Source organism: Piliocolobus tephrosceles, chromosome 9 (assembly GCF_002776525.5).
Source record: "Piliocolobus tephrosceles isolate RC106 chromosome 9, ASM277652v3, whole genome shotgun sequence".
NCBI lineage: Eukaryota > Metazoa > Chordata > Mammalia > Primates > Cercopithecidae > Piliocolobus > Piliocolobus tephrosceles.
In genome coordinates, this window is record NC_045442.1 from 76,096,285 (window position 1) to 76,116,076 (window position 19,792).

The following is a 19,792-nucleotide window of genomic DNA, read 5'->3' on the forward strand; positions in this document are numbered from 1 at the left end:
GTTGAACCATTGTGAAAAATAGTGTGGCAATTCCTTAAAGAGCTAAAAATAGAACTACCATCTGACCCTGCAATCTCATAACTGGGTATATACCCAAAGGAATATAAATCATTCTACCATAAAGACACATGCATGCAAATGTTCATTGCAGCACTGCTCACAATAGCAAAGCCGTGGAATCAACCTAAATGCCCATCAATGACAGATGGGATAAAGAATATGTGGTACATATGCATCATGGAATACCATGCAGCTGTAAAAAGGAACAAGATGATGTCCTTTTGCAGGGACACAGGTGGAGCTGGAAGCCATTATCCTCAGCAAACTAACACAGGAACAGAAAACTAAATACTTCATGTTCTCACTTAAAAGTGGGAGCTGAATGATGAGAACACACGGACACATGGGGGAGAACAACACACATGGGGGCCTGTTGGAGGTGGGGAGTGGGAGGAGGGAGAGTCTCAGGAAGAACAGCTAGCAGATGCTGGGCTAGGTGACGAGATGATCTGTGCAGGTAATCACCATGGCACACGTTTAACTGTGTAACAAACCTGCACGTCCTGCATATGTACCCCTGAACTTAAAATAAAAGTTGGAAATTAAAAAAAAAAGAAATGAGAAGATATCAATTTTCAGAGGCCTAAAGTATTTATCTATAAAATTGGGGATACAGACTGTCCTAGATTTGCAATCGTTCGACTTAAAATTTTTCCACTTTACAATGACTTCAAAGCAATGCAAATCCAGTAGAAGCCATACATCAAGTGCACATATAACTGAATTATTCATTCAGTTTCAGTCCAGCATTCCATAAATTTCATAAGACAGTCAACAACTCATTATAAAATAGGCCTTGTGTTAGATGATTTTGCCCAACAGCATGCTAACATAAGTTTTCTGGGCGTGTTTTAGTTACTCCAGGCTCAGCTATGATGTTTGGTAGGTTAGGTGTATTAAATGCATTTTCCACTTAATATGTTTTTATCCTGCAATGTGTTTATTGGGATGTCACCCCGTCATAAGTCGAGATACATCTGTACATGCTTCTACTTGTTTTTTTTTCTTAATTTTGAAGAAGGCTCAACAATTTGTGTGCTGGGTCTTAGGCACAAGTGGAATGGTGACCAGAATAAAAATTATCACTCATGAAAGACTGACAAATTGTTCCCTTCATTTTCATTGGTTTTCTGAGTGTTGATCCAGAGCTTCCTTCCACCAAAGAACAGCAATACATGCACTGAGGAAGAGTGTTCACAGGTGTTACAGGGGGAGAAGAGGGAGGTGGGACACATATGTAGCTGCCTCCTCAAGCAATTGGAGACATTGTCGCATTCCTGTGTAGCCCTGGGTCATGGGACAGTGGTCCCATTCCATGCAGACCTGAGACTAGGGTGGCTCAGGGAGGCCTGGGACTGAGCCCTGAGTGCCACCATCACTGCTGGGCTGCAGAAATCATTCAGGTGGCTGAGTAGGGGACAGAAGACATGGTGTCCCCACCCACAAATGGACCACGTGGATTCATGATGCCCATATGTTCTTCTGAATGGTGTCTGTAGCTCCCCATCCCCCTGCAGCATCACAGGGAGGAGAGCAGGTCGCCGCTCCCACCAGACAAAGCACATCCTGAGATTGAATTTTCGATCTTGAGGAAAGTGGGAGCTCAGAGCCAGAGTTCATTTGACTTACAAAAATACAGAAATGTGATGTTTCTTGGAACCAAAGCTATGGAAACTCATGTGAACACATTCACAATTTATTATGCATAAATCATCTTTATTCAGATCAGGAGTGGGGTGACTGGAAGCATAAGCTTCAGGTACAGGAAGATGGGTTTGGGTCCAGCCTCTGCCACTTGCTCTCTGGAATGATACTCAAAACATTTAACTCCTCCAAGCTTCAGTGTCCTTATAAAAAATGGGGAAACAATACTGGTCCCATGACATTGTGTGAAGATTCAATAGGACATAATAAGCTGTATTAGAAGTGCTTGTCAAGGTGCTTGGCAAATGATAGGTGCTTGGTCAATAGCCTCTGTGCATAGTAACAGTTCTGGTAGTAATTTTGGTAGCCAGGGGGATGGTAATAACTGTGATGGCAACAAGATTCTTATTCCCATTTCACAGATGAAGACATAGGCTCAGGGAAAGAAAAATCTTCAACTGTCACTGGGTACCTAGCCCACGCCACGACACATCCTAAGACCTGGCACATGATAATTTTAATGAAATATCTGGGTGAATGGATTAATGAAAGGAGAAAGCAGAGCCAGGGGTGTGGGGGGTGGTGTGAATGCCCACTGAAGTCTGAAGTTGGGTGCAGATTTGTTAATCAGTTGAAAGCTAATCTGGTCACATCTGGAGGTGGCTCTAGGTCACCCTAGAGGTCTAGACAGGATGTCTTCAGGTCAGGGGGCTGAGTTGCCATCCAAAGACTCAAAGGAGTGAATCGTACACATCAGTCATGGGGTTGGCCTGGCCACCACCCTTCTGGAACACCACCTGGCCTTCTGACCTCATAGAGAGCCTGACCAGGCCTGCCCTGGAGACCTCAGAGTGCCAGAGAATCTCCACTGCGGCCTTGGCTCTGCACAGTCAGGGCTTCCCTGAAGTCTGCCTCTCTCTGTCATTATGCTTGGCCAGGACTGCTCATCCTGATGGCACTGGGCAGGCAGTGGGCTGCAGAGGGAGAGCAGAGGGGACCAGGAGGCAGGCATTCTGTGTGACTTCAGAGGGTCCATCTACTCCAAGACCTCACTGCTGCCATCTGTAAGTGGAAGAACTGGACCAGATGGGGAATAAGGAGGGCTCCATCTCATGCCGAAGGTCAAGGCTAGGAATGGCTGCCTGGGGTGCAGTGCTGGGAGGGTTTGCAAGGGAAGTGTCAAGGCTGGCCAGGGAAGAGTCAGGGCCCATTAGCGGAATGAAGTGGCTAAGGATGCCTTCAGCCCTAATAGCCACAAGTGAATTCTATTGGAAGGGAGTTCCAGCAACTCACAGACCAAGTGGAGCCTCAGGATGGAGGCTGAAGGCCAGACAGGATCCTCCCTGTCCCGTGCTTCTCAGAACTCACAGATGGTCAGTCGGTTGTACAGGCAGTTCCTGTCATTCCACCGCCCGTCTGTGTACATCTCCACACACTGCTCTGTTCCCCGACCCGCAGGCTCCCCTGGGTACCAGTTGGTGTAGTTTACAGGGGTCCCATCTGAGTAGCGGAAGTCTCCAGGGCTTGGACCTTCAATCAGGCCCACATAGGCATATGTGTTGTACTTCTTCACGAAGCTTGCAATGGCCTCGTTTTCCTCTGGACTCCTCGGGACAGCAACGTGGCCGCCTGCTCTGGCGCATGTCTCCTGAATGGCATCAAAAGTGGCAGACTGCCCATTGGTGGAGAAGACCTTCTCTCCTACTGCCAGTATGGACCCCTGTAGACTGAGAGCTGGGAGCAGAGGAGTCTGGGTCAGGCCACTGACTGCTTTGTCTCTAAGCCACCTCCCTCACCTGGGCTTTCTGCTACTGGACTCTCCCCAGCCTTCCATCTTTGCCTCTCCCTGTGTCTTCTCTTCCTCTTCCAATTGCAGTTTTCTAAATTCTCTTCTAGGCTTTCATCCATTTATTCACTCATCTATTTAACAATTACTTATTGCCAGAAATGGTGCCATTTCCTGGGATTCAGTGGAAAGCAAGACAGGCAGAGAACTTGCTTTCCTATGAAATGGGGAGTGAAGTGTGTCAGGTTCTGTCGCCTCTGGGCCATTCAAAGACATCAGAAAAGCAAGCATCATTCCTTTCCCCAAGACCTGACACATGCGTGCCTGTTTGTCATCTCTATGTTCTAGAAGCTGCTGCTGAGAATGAGGGGAATTTGTGGGAAACTCCTACCCTGTGAGGCCCAGGGGGTCCCCTTACCTCCCCTTGTCTGCAGGATTTGATGTCTGAAGTCGTGGAGTGTGGCTTGCAGCTCCTCATCTAGATGAGCTGGAAGCCCTGTGGAGAGCGCCCCACACAGAAGGAGGGGCAGGCCAGTGAAGACCCCCACTTGCTGCCATGCAGGCATTTTGCCATCTGCAGTCCTGGAACTCCGCCCTTTCATTGCTGCTAGGCATCGCCCAGGCCCCAGGCTCAGAGGGTCCACAAGACTCCAGTGTGTCTCCACACCCTCGGTGCCCTATTCTTTAGCAAAGCCTTGCCCCTGCTGAGACCCCCACCCCTTGTCCTCTTTCCTGCTCTGTCCCTCGAGTGGCTCTGTCTGCCCGCCTCTGTGGGGCAAGTCCCTCTCCCGCACCCTCCACCAAGAGCAAGCATGATGCTCTCTGCACTGCCCTGATGGCCTTGCTTACCGCTCTGAGCTTCAAATTCCCGTCTGCCTGTGGGGTCCTGATCACACCATCTGCCTGGATGTCTGGTCCACATTCACCCTTCAGACTGCCCCCAGCGCTGCGTCCCAGGACGCGCCTCCCCCGCCTCCCAGCGCTGTCCCTCATCCCACACCTGACTCCGTGTCTCCCCATCGGTGGTCCCGAGGCATGGAGGACCTCCCACACCTGCCCTTCCCTGAATTGTGACCACACTCCCCAGACACTTTGGCTTTCTCCCTCAAGTTCACATTCTCTTACTTAGGTTGAGCCAAATGCCCTTGGGGAACCTGCAGGGTTTGTCTGATCCCCATCAGCCCTGTGTAACGGACTTCAGGGTTGCTGTGCCCGTGTTCCCACTGCCCACCTGCCCCACCCTGCTCACCTGGAGGGCCCCTCTCCCCAGGCTCCCCCTTCTCTCCACACTCTCCAGGGATACCAGGGGCTCCAGGCAGCCCATCATTCCCAGGAGCACATGGCATATCTCCTGGTGGACCCATGGGACCTGCAGAGAAACAGGACATGGATGTGTGGGATCCGTCACCCACAACTGGTTGGAGCTAGTGAGACTCGACCCTCATTATCACTGGGGCTGTCCCAGTTATCACTCCGTGGGCACTATGAGGACAGACTCTCCAGGATGCGCCATCCTAAGGGCCCCAGGAGCCCACCAGGTCCCACCCAGCTCACTATGGCCCACAGCCTAGGGGCGTAGACAGACAGGCCTTCTGAAAAGGGGTCTGTGTCCCTCAGCAGAGGGTGGGGTCTCCAGCACAGTACCTGGAGGGCCAGGGTCTCCTTTGACACCATCTCTCCCATCCCTGCCTGGCAGGCCATGGGATCCAGGAGTGCCGGGGATACCAGGGCTTCCAACACAAACGTCCTTCACTTCGCACGCAGCGCCAGAGGCTGCCATCAAGGTGAGAGTGAGGGCCAGAGGGCACAGCCACATGGCTCTGGCTCCAGCTACTGCTCCTGCAGGAGGGATGGCCGTGAGCCCATCTGCCACCTCTGCCAACATCTCCCCCCAAGTGTGCTCTGTCAGGACTCAGGAAGCTGGGCAGAGCCCGAGAGGCAGGGCAGGCGAGACCAGAGTGCTGGGAAGACCCGAAGCACCCAGGAAAATTCCCAGCATCATCTGGCACCTGGCGTGGTCTTCCGCTTCAGGCCCCCAGCTGGAGCTGTGGGGTCTCCAGACTGCTGAGGAGGAGGAAGAGTAAGGAGCTCTGGGGAGCCCGGGGACCTGGGGTCCATTGCAGTCTCCTCTCTGTCAGTGCCTCACTGTTACCCTGGAAAACTGGCTTCACCTCTCTGACTTCAGCCGAATCTTCCATGCTCTGCAGAAAACCTGCCCTGTCCCTCCCCGTCTATTAGGAGCCAGGATGAGGTCACTCACTCACTGACTCACTCCATCTGTCCCTCATATGCTCAGTTACCTTCTTTTCAGGCTCTAAGAAATCAGCAACCTGAAAATGAAAAGAGATGAATGGGGCCTGCAGCCTGGCCCCCTTCAAGGTGGTCATGATGGAGTCCCCTTTCTTTTTGGGGTCTGTTCTCTCACTGCCCCTCCTGTAGACCCGCTGAACCCTGTAGGGATGGATCTGGCCAAAGAAGATAACAAACATGAGGATCTTTGCAGGTCACCTGTGCTGACTATGCTGTGAAATACCTCCCAGTGGGGGACGGGGAGTCACTCTCTTCCCAGCCTGGGCCTTGGTCAGGCCTGTGGCTGCTGGCTGGTCCTCTCTGCCTGTGATCCTCAAGCTGGAGAACACCCAGGGGATGGGGCTAAACTCACCCACACACAGAGTCTCCAGCTGCCTGGGTCTCTGCCTCCAAGTTGGAAGGCAAGGTAGACAGCAGCGTTTATAGGTGTGGGGGCTGCCAGGCTTCCTCCCACCCCTGAGAGCCCTACCACAAAACCTGTGCTCCAGGCAGGAAATGGGCATGGTGTTTACACAGCACATTTCTCCAAGAGCACTCAGGCTGGAGGATCTCCAAGGACCCTTGAGGGGAGCACAGAACCTGCCAAAGAGGAACTCCAGGTCTGTAAGAAGAGAAATCCGCCCATGGCTGAGGTCACCCACCCTGTCCCTAGCAAGCTCCTTAGCAGTGAAAGCCGAGAGCCCTTACACGGGCACTAATGAAGCCCCATTGAGTTCCTGGTTTAGATTCAGACAATGAAGAAGTCACTGTTCCAGCTGAGCATGGTCAGGTTGATCCAGGCCAACCTGTCTGCCCTGTGACTTGGCTCAGCCCGAGCCCCAAGCTCCCCTAGCCCATGTCCCTGGAGCTTGTAGCTGGATTGGTGGGCACATGGGCAGAATGACAGGCAAACATGCTTCAAGTTCTGCTTCCCTCTGCTCTGGGGGGTTCAGCTAGAGGAATCAGGGCAGCACCTGGAAAGTCATGGCAGATCTGCAGTTTCTGTCTTTCTGTCTTCGGCAGAACTATCTTTGGGTGATATCTGGCAACCTGCAATGGTGATTATGCTAAGTGTCCCAGTGATATATGAAGTCCTAGTCCTGGTTCAAGCATCTGGATTAGGAGGGAATCTCCAACTGTGGAAGTGGTGACAATGGGAACCAAGACAGGAAAACCTCCCCTGGTTTATTTGGAATTGGTTTGATGAATCTCAAACCCGTGAGGAGTCTGGAGCTCTTCTGGGCAGCAGGAGATCAGCCAATGGACTCCACTCCTGGGAGCAGGAAGCCGGCCAGTGCCAATTTGCAGCATGGACTCTTTCTGCTTCCCCAGTGCTGCCTGCTACAAGGTGAGATGAGTGCTGGGCCAGGTGTGGGATGGGGGAGCCAGGTCAGAGCAGGGCAGGGGCAGATGGGGAACAGCTCCAGCAACTCGGCTGTGGGGGGGCAAGGCTGTTTTGCAGGTGATGAGCAGGAACAGAGGCCAACTCGGATGTGTAGGGCCTTGTGGTTGGCAGGGCAGGGCGTGGCTTTAGGGAAAAGGCACACCTGAGTTTTGACCCAAAACTGTCACTTAACTACCCATGTGGACTTGGTCAGGTTATGTAACATTTTGAGGCTTAGTTTCCTTTTAGTTTTTATTATCTTGAAACATCAAATTTACAGAATAATTGCAGGCATGGTACAAATATTTTTTCCTGAACTTATGAGAGTAGGTTGTCATCATGAAACCCCAACACCCCCATACTTTAATGTGTTTCTCACGCAAAGACATTTTCACATTATAACCATAATCAAGAAATTAACACTGATACAATAACTCCACATAGCCTTCAGGCCCTATGCAAAATGTACCCAACGCCCCAATAGTGTCCTTTATAGCAAAGGATCCATTTGTGAGCCATGTGCCATATTCCTTTGTCATGCTTCTCCAGTGTCCTGAAACCCACAAAGTCCCTCTGTCTTCCCTTCACCTTCATGACCTGAACACAGTGTGAAGATCACAGGAGACTGACTGTGTAGAATGCCCCCACTTTGTTTTTTTTTTTTTTTTTTTTTTTTTTTGCTTTGTTGCTGTTGTTCTTTTTTTTCGATGTATTGGCTCACAATTAGATTCAGGTTCTGTAACTTTGGCAGAAATACCACAGACACCCGCTGCATTCCTCCCATTCTATCGGGCAGCATGGGACTTTAGTTTGCCCCAAGACTGATGATGTTCGTGTTGATCATTGAGTGAAGGTGGTGGGTGTCACGCTTCGCCACCATAAATATGTTCTTTTTCTGGTTTCAATCAGTGACTATGTTGTGAGGACACACTTTGGGACTATTGTAAAGATCCCATTCCTCATCACACTGTCTCTGTTGCCCATTGATTGCTTTGTAGCAATGTGGACTCATGCATGAGGCCTACCACCGGCCGTCAGGGAGTGCCAAGCACTCACCTCTGGGCTGCAGGGGGCACTATACGTGTTCGATGTTGAAACAGCTACAGTTTACCAACACATGGTACCAGTGAATCTAAAGAATGTCGTTAAGAAGATGGTTCTCCTCCCAACACAAATTTGTCACTCTTAGCTCTAAGAATTGCTGTAGTTCCTGCTGAGTTCCGAGTGTCCATGCCAGGCCACTCAGCTGTGTCCATAGCCTCCTCCCCCTGCTTAGGCTCCACTGTCCCCGCCGGTCTGCTCTCCTTCAGTATCTTTCTCACTCTCCTCGGGGCTTCATCCTCCACGTTGGGCTTCCTCCCTCTGCAGGGACATCCTCTTCACACAGCCAGTCCTTGGGCGCCCATGCCAAGCCACCTCAGAGTCCACAGTCTCATTGCACTTGGAGTCCCACTCCCTGTGGCAGGACTCCCGCCTCATCCAGTATGACTGAAACCAGGAAGATAATGCTTTCCCATGTGGGCAAGGTAAGACTGAAGGTGATATGGACAGGAGACAAGGAAACACTGGGTAGAAGTGTGGTTCCCAGCAAAGGCCCCACCCTCAAGCCTGAAGACCCATGGTCCTAAATGGGAACAGACATTTCTGTTTTTGTGAGCAAAAAGTTGCCTTTTGGCCCCCCACACTTCCTGTCCTGCACTCATATAAACCCTGAACCCCAGGCACCAGAAGCAGACCAGCAGACCAGCAGACAAGCAGACGTACAGCGAAATGATGTGGCAGAGAGAGAGAGAGAGAGAAAAGGAGGGACAGCTGAACACTGAGAAGAGTTTGACTGGGGCGATTGGAGAAGAGTCCAGCTACTGGGAGGCCCAACTCCAGGGGAAGATCACCTTCTATTCCATTCCTCCTTCCAGTTCCCTATCCATCTCCCTGACAGCCACCTTCACCACTCAATAAAACCTTGCACTCATCTTCTGAGCCGTGTGTGATCTGATTCTTCTGGGATGCTGGGGGTGAGAGCTCAGGTTACAGAAAGCTGTCACACTGGCCCCCTGCCTTTGTGATACAGCAGAGGGTCCACTGAGCTGATTAACACTCAAGATGTCTGTGGACGGGAAAGCTGAAAGAGCTTGTAACACGGGGATTGCAGGCACCCACCCTTAGATACTACCACAGGGCCGAAGCCCAAAGCACTCACCCTGGCCTCTGTAACCTGCCCATCTGCATGCTCCCCTGGGGGTTTGAGCAGTAGGGTGACTGAACAGGCAAGCCACACCCCTATTGCGTGTCCTGCAAGAGGGATAAGGGAGCGCTTCCATTTCAGCTGGAGCCCTGTCTGGGATATTCATCGGGAGGGTGAGTACAGATGTGAAACTGTCAGATCTGTATCTTTTCCAGGGCCCTGCCACCTCTCTCTTTCCTGCTCTGTTTCCCTTCACAGGAGTCTGGCTGCCACATTGGACTGGAGTAAAACCCTCAGACAACCAAAGGCATTTTTGCTGGAAGGCCCCAAGACTGAACTCTGTTGGCCAAGACCCACAGACTTCACTTGGTGTCTTTATTTCTTTCACAGTTTGAAATGGCTCTTATTTCTTCCTTTATAATGTTAAGAGTTTTGCTACAGGCTGTGGCTATACTATTAAACAGAATGAGTGTTTGGCTTAGCCATCAAAGGTGCAAATCAGAACAATGTGGTTTTTGTTTTTTCTCGAATGTGCCGATGCCCACATCCACCCTGACAGCCGCAGTCTCTCGTGGTACACTGCCCCCCTTCTCATACTTGTTCCCCTCCTGGCTCGGGCACATAGGAATGTCCACAGCATGCAAAAGCCATGCCCAGCGGCCACAAGGGGTGGGAGAAACAGTGGCTCCTGCCAGGGGCCCTGCTGGAAAGGCCAGCCAGCACTTCTTGGCTGCCATGCCAATGGAACTTTCCCTCCTCTGGCCAAGGAGTTCAGCCTGGTTCGATCCTGGGGAAAGATACAATGATTAAAGGAAAATATTTGCGCTGAGCAAGGGGTTCTTCCCTGTTAAATACAGTAGGAAATTCTTCTTCAAAGGTTTAGCTTGCTTAAATTTCCTTGTCCTTTGCTCCCTGCTTTCAAGGCCAGACTTCTTTACTCTCGGTGTTCCCCCGGCCCTGGTAAACAACTTTCCCACCAGTCCTTATCTATAGAGTGCACATTTAACATCTGCTACCCACTCTGTGAATTATCCCTCCCATCACAAAGGCTTCTCCTGCTGAAGCTGATCTTCCTGCCTACCCACCAGGGTAACCGCATTCCTGCACTTTTCAAGTTAGCCAACCGGGTTCAGCTTAGATTGTGCAGTCCAACTCCAGCCAATAGAGGCAGGGTACAGTTACAGAGACAAGCTGCATTAAGAGATAATAAAAACCCCTTCTTTCCTTTGTTCTGGGTGCTCTCACCATTGCTCCACATGCGAGACACACCCTCCTGCAGAAGCAAATTTGCCTTGCTGAGAAAATTTGTGTTTGAGTGCTATTTCTTTAGTGGCATTGAAAATTTGTTTCTAACATTCCCCCAGTATCTTCCCCTCTCTCCCCTTACACTGTTTTGGGTTTTTGGTTTTTTTCTTTTCCTTTTCTAAGTGAGAGGGTTCCCCCTCCCAGCACTGTGCTGCTGAAAGGGAATATAACAGATGAGAAGGCCCTGCTGGATGATACCAGCACACTTGGCAGAGCTCATTTGAAACAATCTAAACAGATACGTGCAGCCTCTTGAAATACTTTTTAGTCCCAAACTTGATTCCAAACTTCAGGCTGAAGCCCTAGAAAGGAAAACCAGATCTGAGGGACCCAAAGCCAGGCATCAGGCACAATGTAAATGGGCAGGACCAATTCCTGCACACTAAATCCCCACCCATGGAAGGAGGCCATGCTTCATGGCATAAATGAGTCCCAGGGAACTCAAAGGTTGTTGACAGCAGGGGAAGATGGAGGCATAGGTGAGGATGAATAATTCCTATTATCTAGGCCTTTTCTGCTTCATGGGTGCATGCCGCATTGGTAATCATGAGTGGCACCTGCCAAGGTCACCAGGGCTCAGGAACAAAAAGATGGAAGAGAAAGGAAGGACACTCACTTTCTCTATCCATCACACCCTGAGTTTTCACTGAAAGAAAGAAGGGAATGAGGGATGCCTCTATTCTCTGTCTTTCAGAATAGGCATCCATCTCTCTTCACCATCCCCAGCTTATACCCCTCTGGAGTGTATCCAGAACCAATGGGACTGCTTTGACTCTCTTAATCTGGAAGAAAAATGCCTCATAGCCCTCAACACAAAGGTTTGGCCAAATTATGAAGGACTGGGTGGGCCTCAGGAAGGAACCATACATTTCAATACTATCCAGCAGTCAGACTTTTTCTGTACACATGAGGATAGATGGTCTGAGGTCCCACATGTGTAGGCTTTCTATACCTTGCAAAGCAATCTAGACCTTTGCTGACAGTGTAGGATTGATCCAGCCCTCCTGTTTGCCATCTCAGGGAAGACTGCAAGGGGCAAGCCTAGGAAACTAAAGATATGAATCCCAGAGGCACCCCAAGCAGAGAAGCCACCCCCCCACTCCCAGCTCTTCCCCTCTGGGTTCACCCCGACCTTCCTATTCAGCTTCAGCCTCTCACTTGACCCCTCCTAAAATTCCTCACCCTACACAAGCCCCAACCTCACTCTTGCCCATTAAACCAATGCCTGGTGAATTTGGGCCCAGTAAGGTCCAGGTCCCCTCCTCCCTACAGGACTTAAAGTGAATTAAGGGGGATTTTGGGAAGTTTTAAGATGACCCCAGCAGATATATAGAGACTTTCCAGAATTTCACCCAAATATTTGATCTCTCTTGGAGAGACGTTATGATGCTTTTGAACCAGACCTTGACAGGCACTAAGAAGCAGCCTGCTCTGCAAGCAGCAGAGAGATTTGGGGATGAGCTTAGTATCCCATACAGTGTCAGGGAAGGGGGCAAACATTATCCAACTGGAAGAGAAGCAGTATCAATAGATTACTGTAAATGGGATCCCAATGACAAAATGGAAGACTGGAAGAGGAGACACTTTCAGAGGTGCATAATGGTGGGCTTATGTAAGACCAGGACCAAGTCTCTCAATTATATTAAATTATCCATGATTGACAAGGGATTCGATGAAAATCCCACTGCCTTCCTGGAAAGGCCAAGGGGCCTTATAGTAAAGCAGATCTCTCTATCCTCTGATTCAGTTGAGAGACAACTAACCCTAAAGAATAAATTTATTACTCAGGCAGCCCCTGATATCAGAAGGAAGCTACAAAGAATGAAGCTACAAAGAAGCTACAAAGCTAGAGATAGGTAGGCACAAGAGAGAGAGGAAATACAGGAAAGAAACAGAGACTTTAATGACCAACAGACAAGCCCACAAACCCCAGAACTCCCAGGGTGCACTTGTTGATTGCTACAGATGTGGCAAACCAGTGCATTTTAAGAAGAATTGCTCAGGCAGCATGAAGAAGCCACTTCAACCCTGTCCAATCTGCAATGGGGACCATTGGAGGGTGGACTGTTTCTGGCATGCTGGTCACCAGGTCCGGAGCTAGTCTTCCAAATGGTCCAGCAGCAGGACTGACAGGTCCCAGGGCTCCTCTCCTGACTCCCGTGGTCCAGACCACCATTACCATACAGGTGCCCCGGGTAATCATGGAAATTGAAGGGAGGAAAGTGGACCTCCTTTTGGACACTGGGGCTGGTCTCTCAGTTCTCTTGAATCCAGGCCCCCTCTCCTCTCTTAGAATGACTATGAGGGACATCTCAGGAAGGTCTTTAACCCAATATTTTTTCCCACCCCTTAGCTGTAGCTGGGGTTGTTCACCAAAGCTTTTCTAATTATGCCTGAAAGCCCAGCTTCTCTGTTGGGTAGGGATATTCTGGCCCATATGGGGACAATCATTCTGATGGCCCCTAAGGAAACTCTTTGTCTAATCCTAGTAGAGGCCAATATTAACCCAGAAGTTTGGGCAACTCAAGAGACAATTGGCAGAGCCACAACTACCATACCAGTCTGGTTCCATCTTAACGATCCCACCTCCTTTCCTAACCAGAAACATTATCCCCTGAAACTAGAGATTAGGAAAGGACTAGAAGTCATTATTGATAACTTGAAGATGGAGGGACCACTCAAACCCTGCAATTGCTCTTGTAATACCTCAGTATTGGGGGTACTAAAACACAACTAGAAATAGAGACTAGTTCAGGACCACCTCCTTGGTAAAGAGGCTGTGGTTCCAATACACCCAACAGTTCCCAATCCGTATACCCTGCTAGCTCAAATACCTAAGGGAACTAAATGTTTCCTGGACCTAAAGGATGCCTTCTTCTGCATACAATTACACCCCAACTCCCAGTATTTGTTTGCATTGAGGATCCAATGCAAACAAATTTGTTTGAGGATCCCGCTAACAAACCACCCTGTTAACCTGGACAGTGTTACCTCAGGGATTCCAAGACTGCCCCTACTTGTTTGGGCAGGCATTATGGAGAGATCTCTCCAAGTTCCTTTATCCTCAGGTCAAAGTTTTGCAATACATGGATGACCTTCTTTTCTGCACTCCAAGTGAGGAAATCTGTCAGGAGGGAAGTAAGGCTCCTCTTAATTTCCTGGCTAACAGAGGATATAATGTTTCAAAATGTGAAGTTCAGCTCTGTCAGACTTCAGTGAAGTACGTAAGCCTGGTCTTGTCAGAGGGGACCAGGGCATTGGGCAAAGAAAGGATTAAATCTATCTCCTCCTTTCTCCTCTCCAAACACTCAAGCAACTGAGGGGATTCTTACACATTACAGGATTCTGCAGACTATGGATATCTGGGTACAGTGAAATAGCACATCCCTTCTATCACCTAATAAAGGAGACTCAAGCAGCTGATACTCACTGCCTAATTTGGGAACTGGAGGCTGAAGAGGCCTTTGACCAACTAAAACAAGCCTTGCTTAAGGCACCAGCCCTTAGTCCCCCCCGCCCCATAGGAAAAATGTTTAATCTTTATATATCAGAAAGAAAGGGAATGGCACTGGGAGTCCTAACACAGGCTCAGGGTCCAGCCCAGCAGCCTGTGGGCTGAGTAAAGAGCTAGATTTGGTAACCAAAGGATGACTGCCCTGTCTTTGGTCAATTGCAGCAGTAGCCTTGCTGGTACCAGAGGCTACTAAGTTAACCATGGGTAATAACTTAACCATTTATACCCCACATAATGTGGCAGACATACTTTTAAGTGGAGTCTCTGGCTAACAGGCAACCACCTCCTCAGGTATCAAGCTCTGTTATTAGAAGGATCTTCAGTCCAATTAAGAACCTGTCCCTCCCTAAATCCATCCACCTTCCTCCCAGAGGAAGCTGGGGAACTTAACATGACTGTGAATAAATAGTAGTACAAACTTATGCGGCCAGAGGAGACCTCAAGAAAACCCCCTTAAAAATCCAGACTAGATTATTTTTATGGACAGATGTTCTTTTGTTGAAAAAGGAAATCATAAAGCAGGGTATGCAGTAGTTACTCTGAACTATATTGTTGAGAGCACACCTCTCTCCTCTGGCACAAGTGCTCAACTGGTCAAACTAATCACCCTCATGAGAGCACTCGAATTAAGCAAAGGAAAAACAGTTAACATTTATACTGATTCTAAGTATCCTTTCCTAGTCTCCTTACCCATGCCACTATCTGGAAAGAGAGGAACTTCCTCACAGCTAATGGGTATCATTAAATGCCATGAGGAAATTAACAGACTATTTTGCTCAGTTTTCCTCCCACGGGAAGTGGCAGTAATACATTGTAAAGGCCACCAAAGAGGGACGGATGAAATAGCTGAGAGAAACAGGCTGGCAGACTGAGCAGCTAAATCAGCAGCAAGGGGGCCCCAGGTCTCTGACCCACTTGAAGCCCCACTGATCTGGGAGGGCCCCATCAGAGAAATAAAACCTCAATACTCTCCTGTGGAAATAGAATGGGCCACCTCTTGGGATGGTATGCTTTATCTACCAGCTGGCAACCAATGAAAAGTTCTTAAAAGCCTTCTCCAGGCCTTCCACCTAGGTAAAGACAAAACCTATCAACTGGCTCAAGTTGTTCTCAGATAAAAACCTGATACAAACAGTTAAACAGGTTGTTAATGCTTGCACGACCTGCCTTAAAAACAATCCCCTTAATTAACAGCATCTTCTCCAAGGCTACCTGGGGGAAGACTGGCAAATGGATTTCACCCGTATGCCAAAGGCAAGGGGCATCCTGTACCTCCTAGTATGGATAGATACCTTCACTAACTGAGTAGAAGCATTTCCACGTCAGACAGAGAAAGCCTCTGAGGTGATAATAGTACTAATCAATGAGATAATTCCTCACTTTGGACTCCCTAAGTACCTCCAGAGCAATACTGGCCCCTCATTCAAGGCAGCTGTCACCCAGGGGGGTCTCAAAGGCACTAGGCATACAATACAGTTCCTGAGGAGACCACAATCCTCAGGAAAGGTGGAAAAGACAAATGATATTATCAAAAGGCACCTGAAGAAACTGTCTCAGGAGACTCATCTCCCCTGGACTACTCTTCTTTCCATAGTCCTGCTATGTATCAGAAACACTTTTTCAAGGCTGGGTTTGAGTCCCTTTGAGACTATGTATGGATGGTCTTTTCTCACGAATGATTTCTTGCTAGACCAAGAAACCTCTGATTTAATTAAGCACAAACCTCTTTGGTCCATTTCCAACAGAAACTGAAACAACTGTTGAAGGCCCAGTCCCGTGAACCAGGTCCACCTCTATTCAACCCAGGGGACCTAGTACTGGTAAAGGTACTTCTTTACCTTTCTCCCTCAATATGCCCTGGTTGGGAGGGACCTTGCACTGTACTTCTTTCCACTCCTACAGCGGTGAAGGTCAAGGTCACCAGAATAGACTCTTGGATTCAGTATACGAGGAAAGGCCTGGGAAGCCAACAGAGTCACCTCTTTCAACCTAGAAGAGCACCCAAAATACCATTGTGAAGAGATCAGGAAATTCAAGCTAAAAATCACAAAAGATAAGTGTTAATTAACATTCCATGTATGTTCTCTTTATAGTCTTGCCTATGCTTGCTGTTCCTACCTTTGTTCTCTTCTATACCATGGGGTACAATAGTGTTTTCAGGGTAATTAGTACATTTTACTTCTTATTTCTGTGTCTTTGGCACTGGATTATTTCCTTGCATAATACACACTTTTAATCCATGCCTATTTAACCTTATAAAACTCTTTTTTCCTTTCTCACTTAGAGGTCATCAAACTCAGGATGTTCAGGCAATCAGAGCCTCAGATGATGGCTCCCCTTTGCCAGGGTCCCTTAGATAGACCTCTGGGAGGAATCTGACTGACATTTTCCCCAAAACAACTCCCCCTGTCAGCATGAAGTGGCTAAGACTGCTCATCGTCCATATTCTAATAGCAGTCAGATGTGCCTCTTCAGAGTGGGGAAATGATAGTGATGGGAGACAGCGAAACACTGGGTAGAAAAAGGGTGGTTCCCCAACAAAGGCCCCACCCTCAAGCCTGAAGACCCATGGCCCTAAATGGGAAAAGACATTTCTGTTTTATGACCAAAAAGTTGCCTTTTGGCCTGCCACAACCCCTATCCTGCAACCACATAAACCCTGAACCCCAGGCTCCAGAAGCAGACCAACAGACCAGCAGACAAGCAAATGGACAGTGGAACGATGTGTCAGAGAGAGACAGAGAGAAGAGGAGGAACATCTGAACACTGAGGGGAGTTTGCACAGAGGTGATCAGGGAAGATACTAGTTACTGGGTGGCCCACCTCCAAGGGAAGATCACCTTCCCACTCCATTCCCCTTTCCGGCCCCCAATCCATTTCACTGAGAGCCACCTCCACACTCAATAAAATCTTGTACTCATCCTTCAAGCCCACATGTCATCTGATTCTTCCAGGATGCTGGGTGAAACTTGGGATACAGAAAGCTGTCACACTGGCCTTCTGCCCTTATGATAAGGCAGAGGGTCCATTGAGCTGATTAACACTTAAGCCACCTGTGTATGCAAAGCTGAAAGAGCTTTGTAACACAAGGGTTACAGGCACCCATCCCTGGACACTACCGTGGGGCCGGACCACAAAGCACTCACCCCAGCCTCTACACCTGCCCATCTGCATGCTCCCCCTAGGAGTTTGAGCAGTGGGGCAACCAATCAGGTGAGCCACACCCCTGCCATGCATCCTGTGAGGGGGATCAGGGGACTCTCCTGTTTCAAAGGGGTACAGAGTGGAGGCCATGCACATGCCCTAAGGACAGTGCATGGGCTTCTCTGCATATTTGAGGCCTCTCTCTTAGTGCTGAGGGGACCTTTCCCCTGACACCTTTTCCAGCTGCCCTGGGTGCTAGCAGTAGGAGGAGGCTGTTTGTGACTGCTGGTTCTTTCTGTCACTTTGGATCATCACAGCACTCTATGAGCTGTACAGAGAGTAAATCCCCATTCCATACTTCAGTCAACTGAGGCTGACAGGGATTAGATGGATTGCCAAAATTGTCTAGAAATCCTTTTTCCAGCTCAGTCCTCTGCTAGAACCTTCCCAGAGTCAGAGGAACATGCTTATTCTACCTGTACCTGAAGACAAGGGAATGCACAAATTAATTTACTAATCATGGATATATTTCAAGATCACTTATAATGTCAGAATCTAAGGGACAGCTCAGTCACATGAAGGGGATGGAAGTTGAGGCTTTTCTTTCCTGAGGCTGCCAGTAAACTAAGCAAATATGTGTGTATGCATTATATACATATGTACACACACATATATATTACATTGATGCCTCTCTAATAATGCCATTTTATTCTTAAAAAGAATAACACAATAAATATCTTTCTGTTGCCTAGAAATAGCATCCAATTTGCCTTAAAAATCACGTTACTTGTTTTTATTTTCATTTTTGCCAATGCAGCCCTGTCACCTTTCTGCCCTAAACATTTTGAACTTTTCAAACCCTAGAGAAACACATCATGCTTTACTGAGGTTTTGAGGAGTGGGAGAGAGGTTTTCCCATTCTGCACCTTGGAGGGATTGAAACTGGCAAGTAGCAGCAACTGTCTTCAAAGAAATAGGCTAAGGAACACACACGTGCAGACACACAAACACACATTCTCTTACTTTGCACCAATAAGATCATACTACATATACTCTTCTACAATTAGTGTTTTCTTTTATATATCCCAGCCATCTTTTCAGATTGACACATAGGGATATAATCGTAACTATAGTCTTTTCTTGGAGTTTGTTTGTTTTTACTTCTGGTAATGTATTCTTTATTCTCTTTTTAATTTAAAAAATGTTATTTTTGACACAATTATTTTGCATATGTATGGGCACAGTGGACTATTTTGATACATGTATGTAATGCGCAATGATGAAATCAAGGTAAGCAGCATATCCATCACCTCAAAAACTTATCATTGTTTTGTGTTGATAACATTCAAAATCCTCTCAAGTATACAGTAATTTTTTGGTTGGCTATGCTCACCCTACAGTGCTAAAGAAGGCTACAACTCATTTCTCCTATCTAGCTGTAATTTTATACCCGTTGCCCCACCTTTCCCATTTCTCATTCCCCTTAATCTTCCCAGCCTCTAATACATTCTCTTCTACTGTTTGCTTACTGTTCTATGTTTACTTCTACGATATTAGCTAAGTTTTCTTAGCATCCACAAATGAGTGAGAACATACTGTGTTTAATTTTCTTTTCCTGGCTGTATTTCACTTAACATAATGGTTTATCCATGTTGCCATGAATGGCAGAATTTTATTCTTTCCTATGGATGAACTGTATTCCATTGTGTTTAGTTACTACATTTTAAAAAAATTCATTAATTCACTGATAGACACTTAGGTTGATTCCATATCTTGGCTATTATGAATAGCTCTGCAATAAACACAGGAAGGCAGATACCTCTTTAACATACTGGATTCCTTTTCTTTGAATACCCAGTAGTGGGATTGCTAGATCATATGATAGTTCTAGTTTTAGGTTTTCGAGAAAGCTTCATTTTGTTCTCCACAATGGCTGTAGTACTTTCCATTTCCACCAAGAGTGTATAAGAGTTCCCTTTTCTCTGTACCCGCACCAGTATTTATTCTTTTTTGTCTTATTGATAAAAGGCAGTCTACCTGGGGTGAGATAATTTATTTTTGTTTATAAACAGTTGTTTATAAAGGTCTTTAATGATCCTTTGTCTTTCTGTGATATCAGTTATATAATGTCTCCTTTCTTGTTTCTGATTTTTATATAGGTCTTCTCTTTTTTTCTTACTTTTCTAGCTAATGGTTTGTCAATTATGTTTATTTGTTCAAAAACCCAACTTTTCAGCTAGGCATGGTGGCTCATACATGTAATTCCAGCACTGAGGCTGAAACGGAAGGGTCACTTGAGGCCAGGAGTTTGAAACGAGCCTGGGAAATACAGCAAAAACTCATCTTTGAAAAGCTAAAAAAAAAAAAAAAAAAAAAAAAAATTTAGCCTGATGTGATGACACATGCCTGTAGTCCCAGCTACTCAGAATTACTGAGTCAAGAGGATCACTTGAGCACAGGAGTCGAAGGCTGCAGTTAGCC

At 47.7% G+C, this 19,792-nt stretch overlaps 1 protein-coding gene across 11 annotated transcripts; it reads right to left on the minus strand.

The window, feature by feature from the left end:
- Nucleotides 1-1,755: 1,755 nt before the first annotated feature.
- On the minus strand, nucleotides 1,756-15,113 carry SFTPA1 (surfactant protein A1). 11 transcript variants are annotated; one of them, XM_023204823.1, is made up of 6 exons: nucleotides 6,153-6,196; nucleotides 5,791-5,820; nucleotides 5,222-5,329; nucleotides 4,740-4,799; nucleotides 3,909-3,986; nucleotides 1,756-3,438 (listed from the first exon to the last, which is right to left on the minus strand). In XM_023204823.1, exons 3-6 carry the CDS (start codon nucleotides 5,304-5,306, stop codon nucleotides 3,062-3,064), a joined length of 600 nt encoding a protein of 199 aa, XP_023060591.1. In that variant the 5' UTR covers nucleotides 5,307-5,329; nucleotides 5,791-5,820; nucleotides 6,153-6,196; the 3' UTR covers nucleotides 1,756-3,061. The 11 variants fall into 11 exon arrangements, with proteins under 11 accessions (XP_023060591.1, XP_023060588.1, XP_023060587.1 ...); XM_023204820.1 differs by having other exon boundaries at nucleotides 4,740-4,841; nucleotides 5,144-5,329; XM_023204819.1 differs by having other exon boundaries at nucleotides 4,740-4,859; nucleotides 5,135-5,329.
- Nucleotides 15,114-19,792: the final 4,679 nt, after the last annotated feature.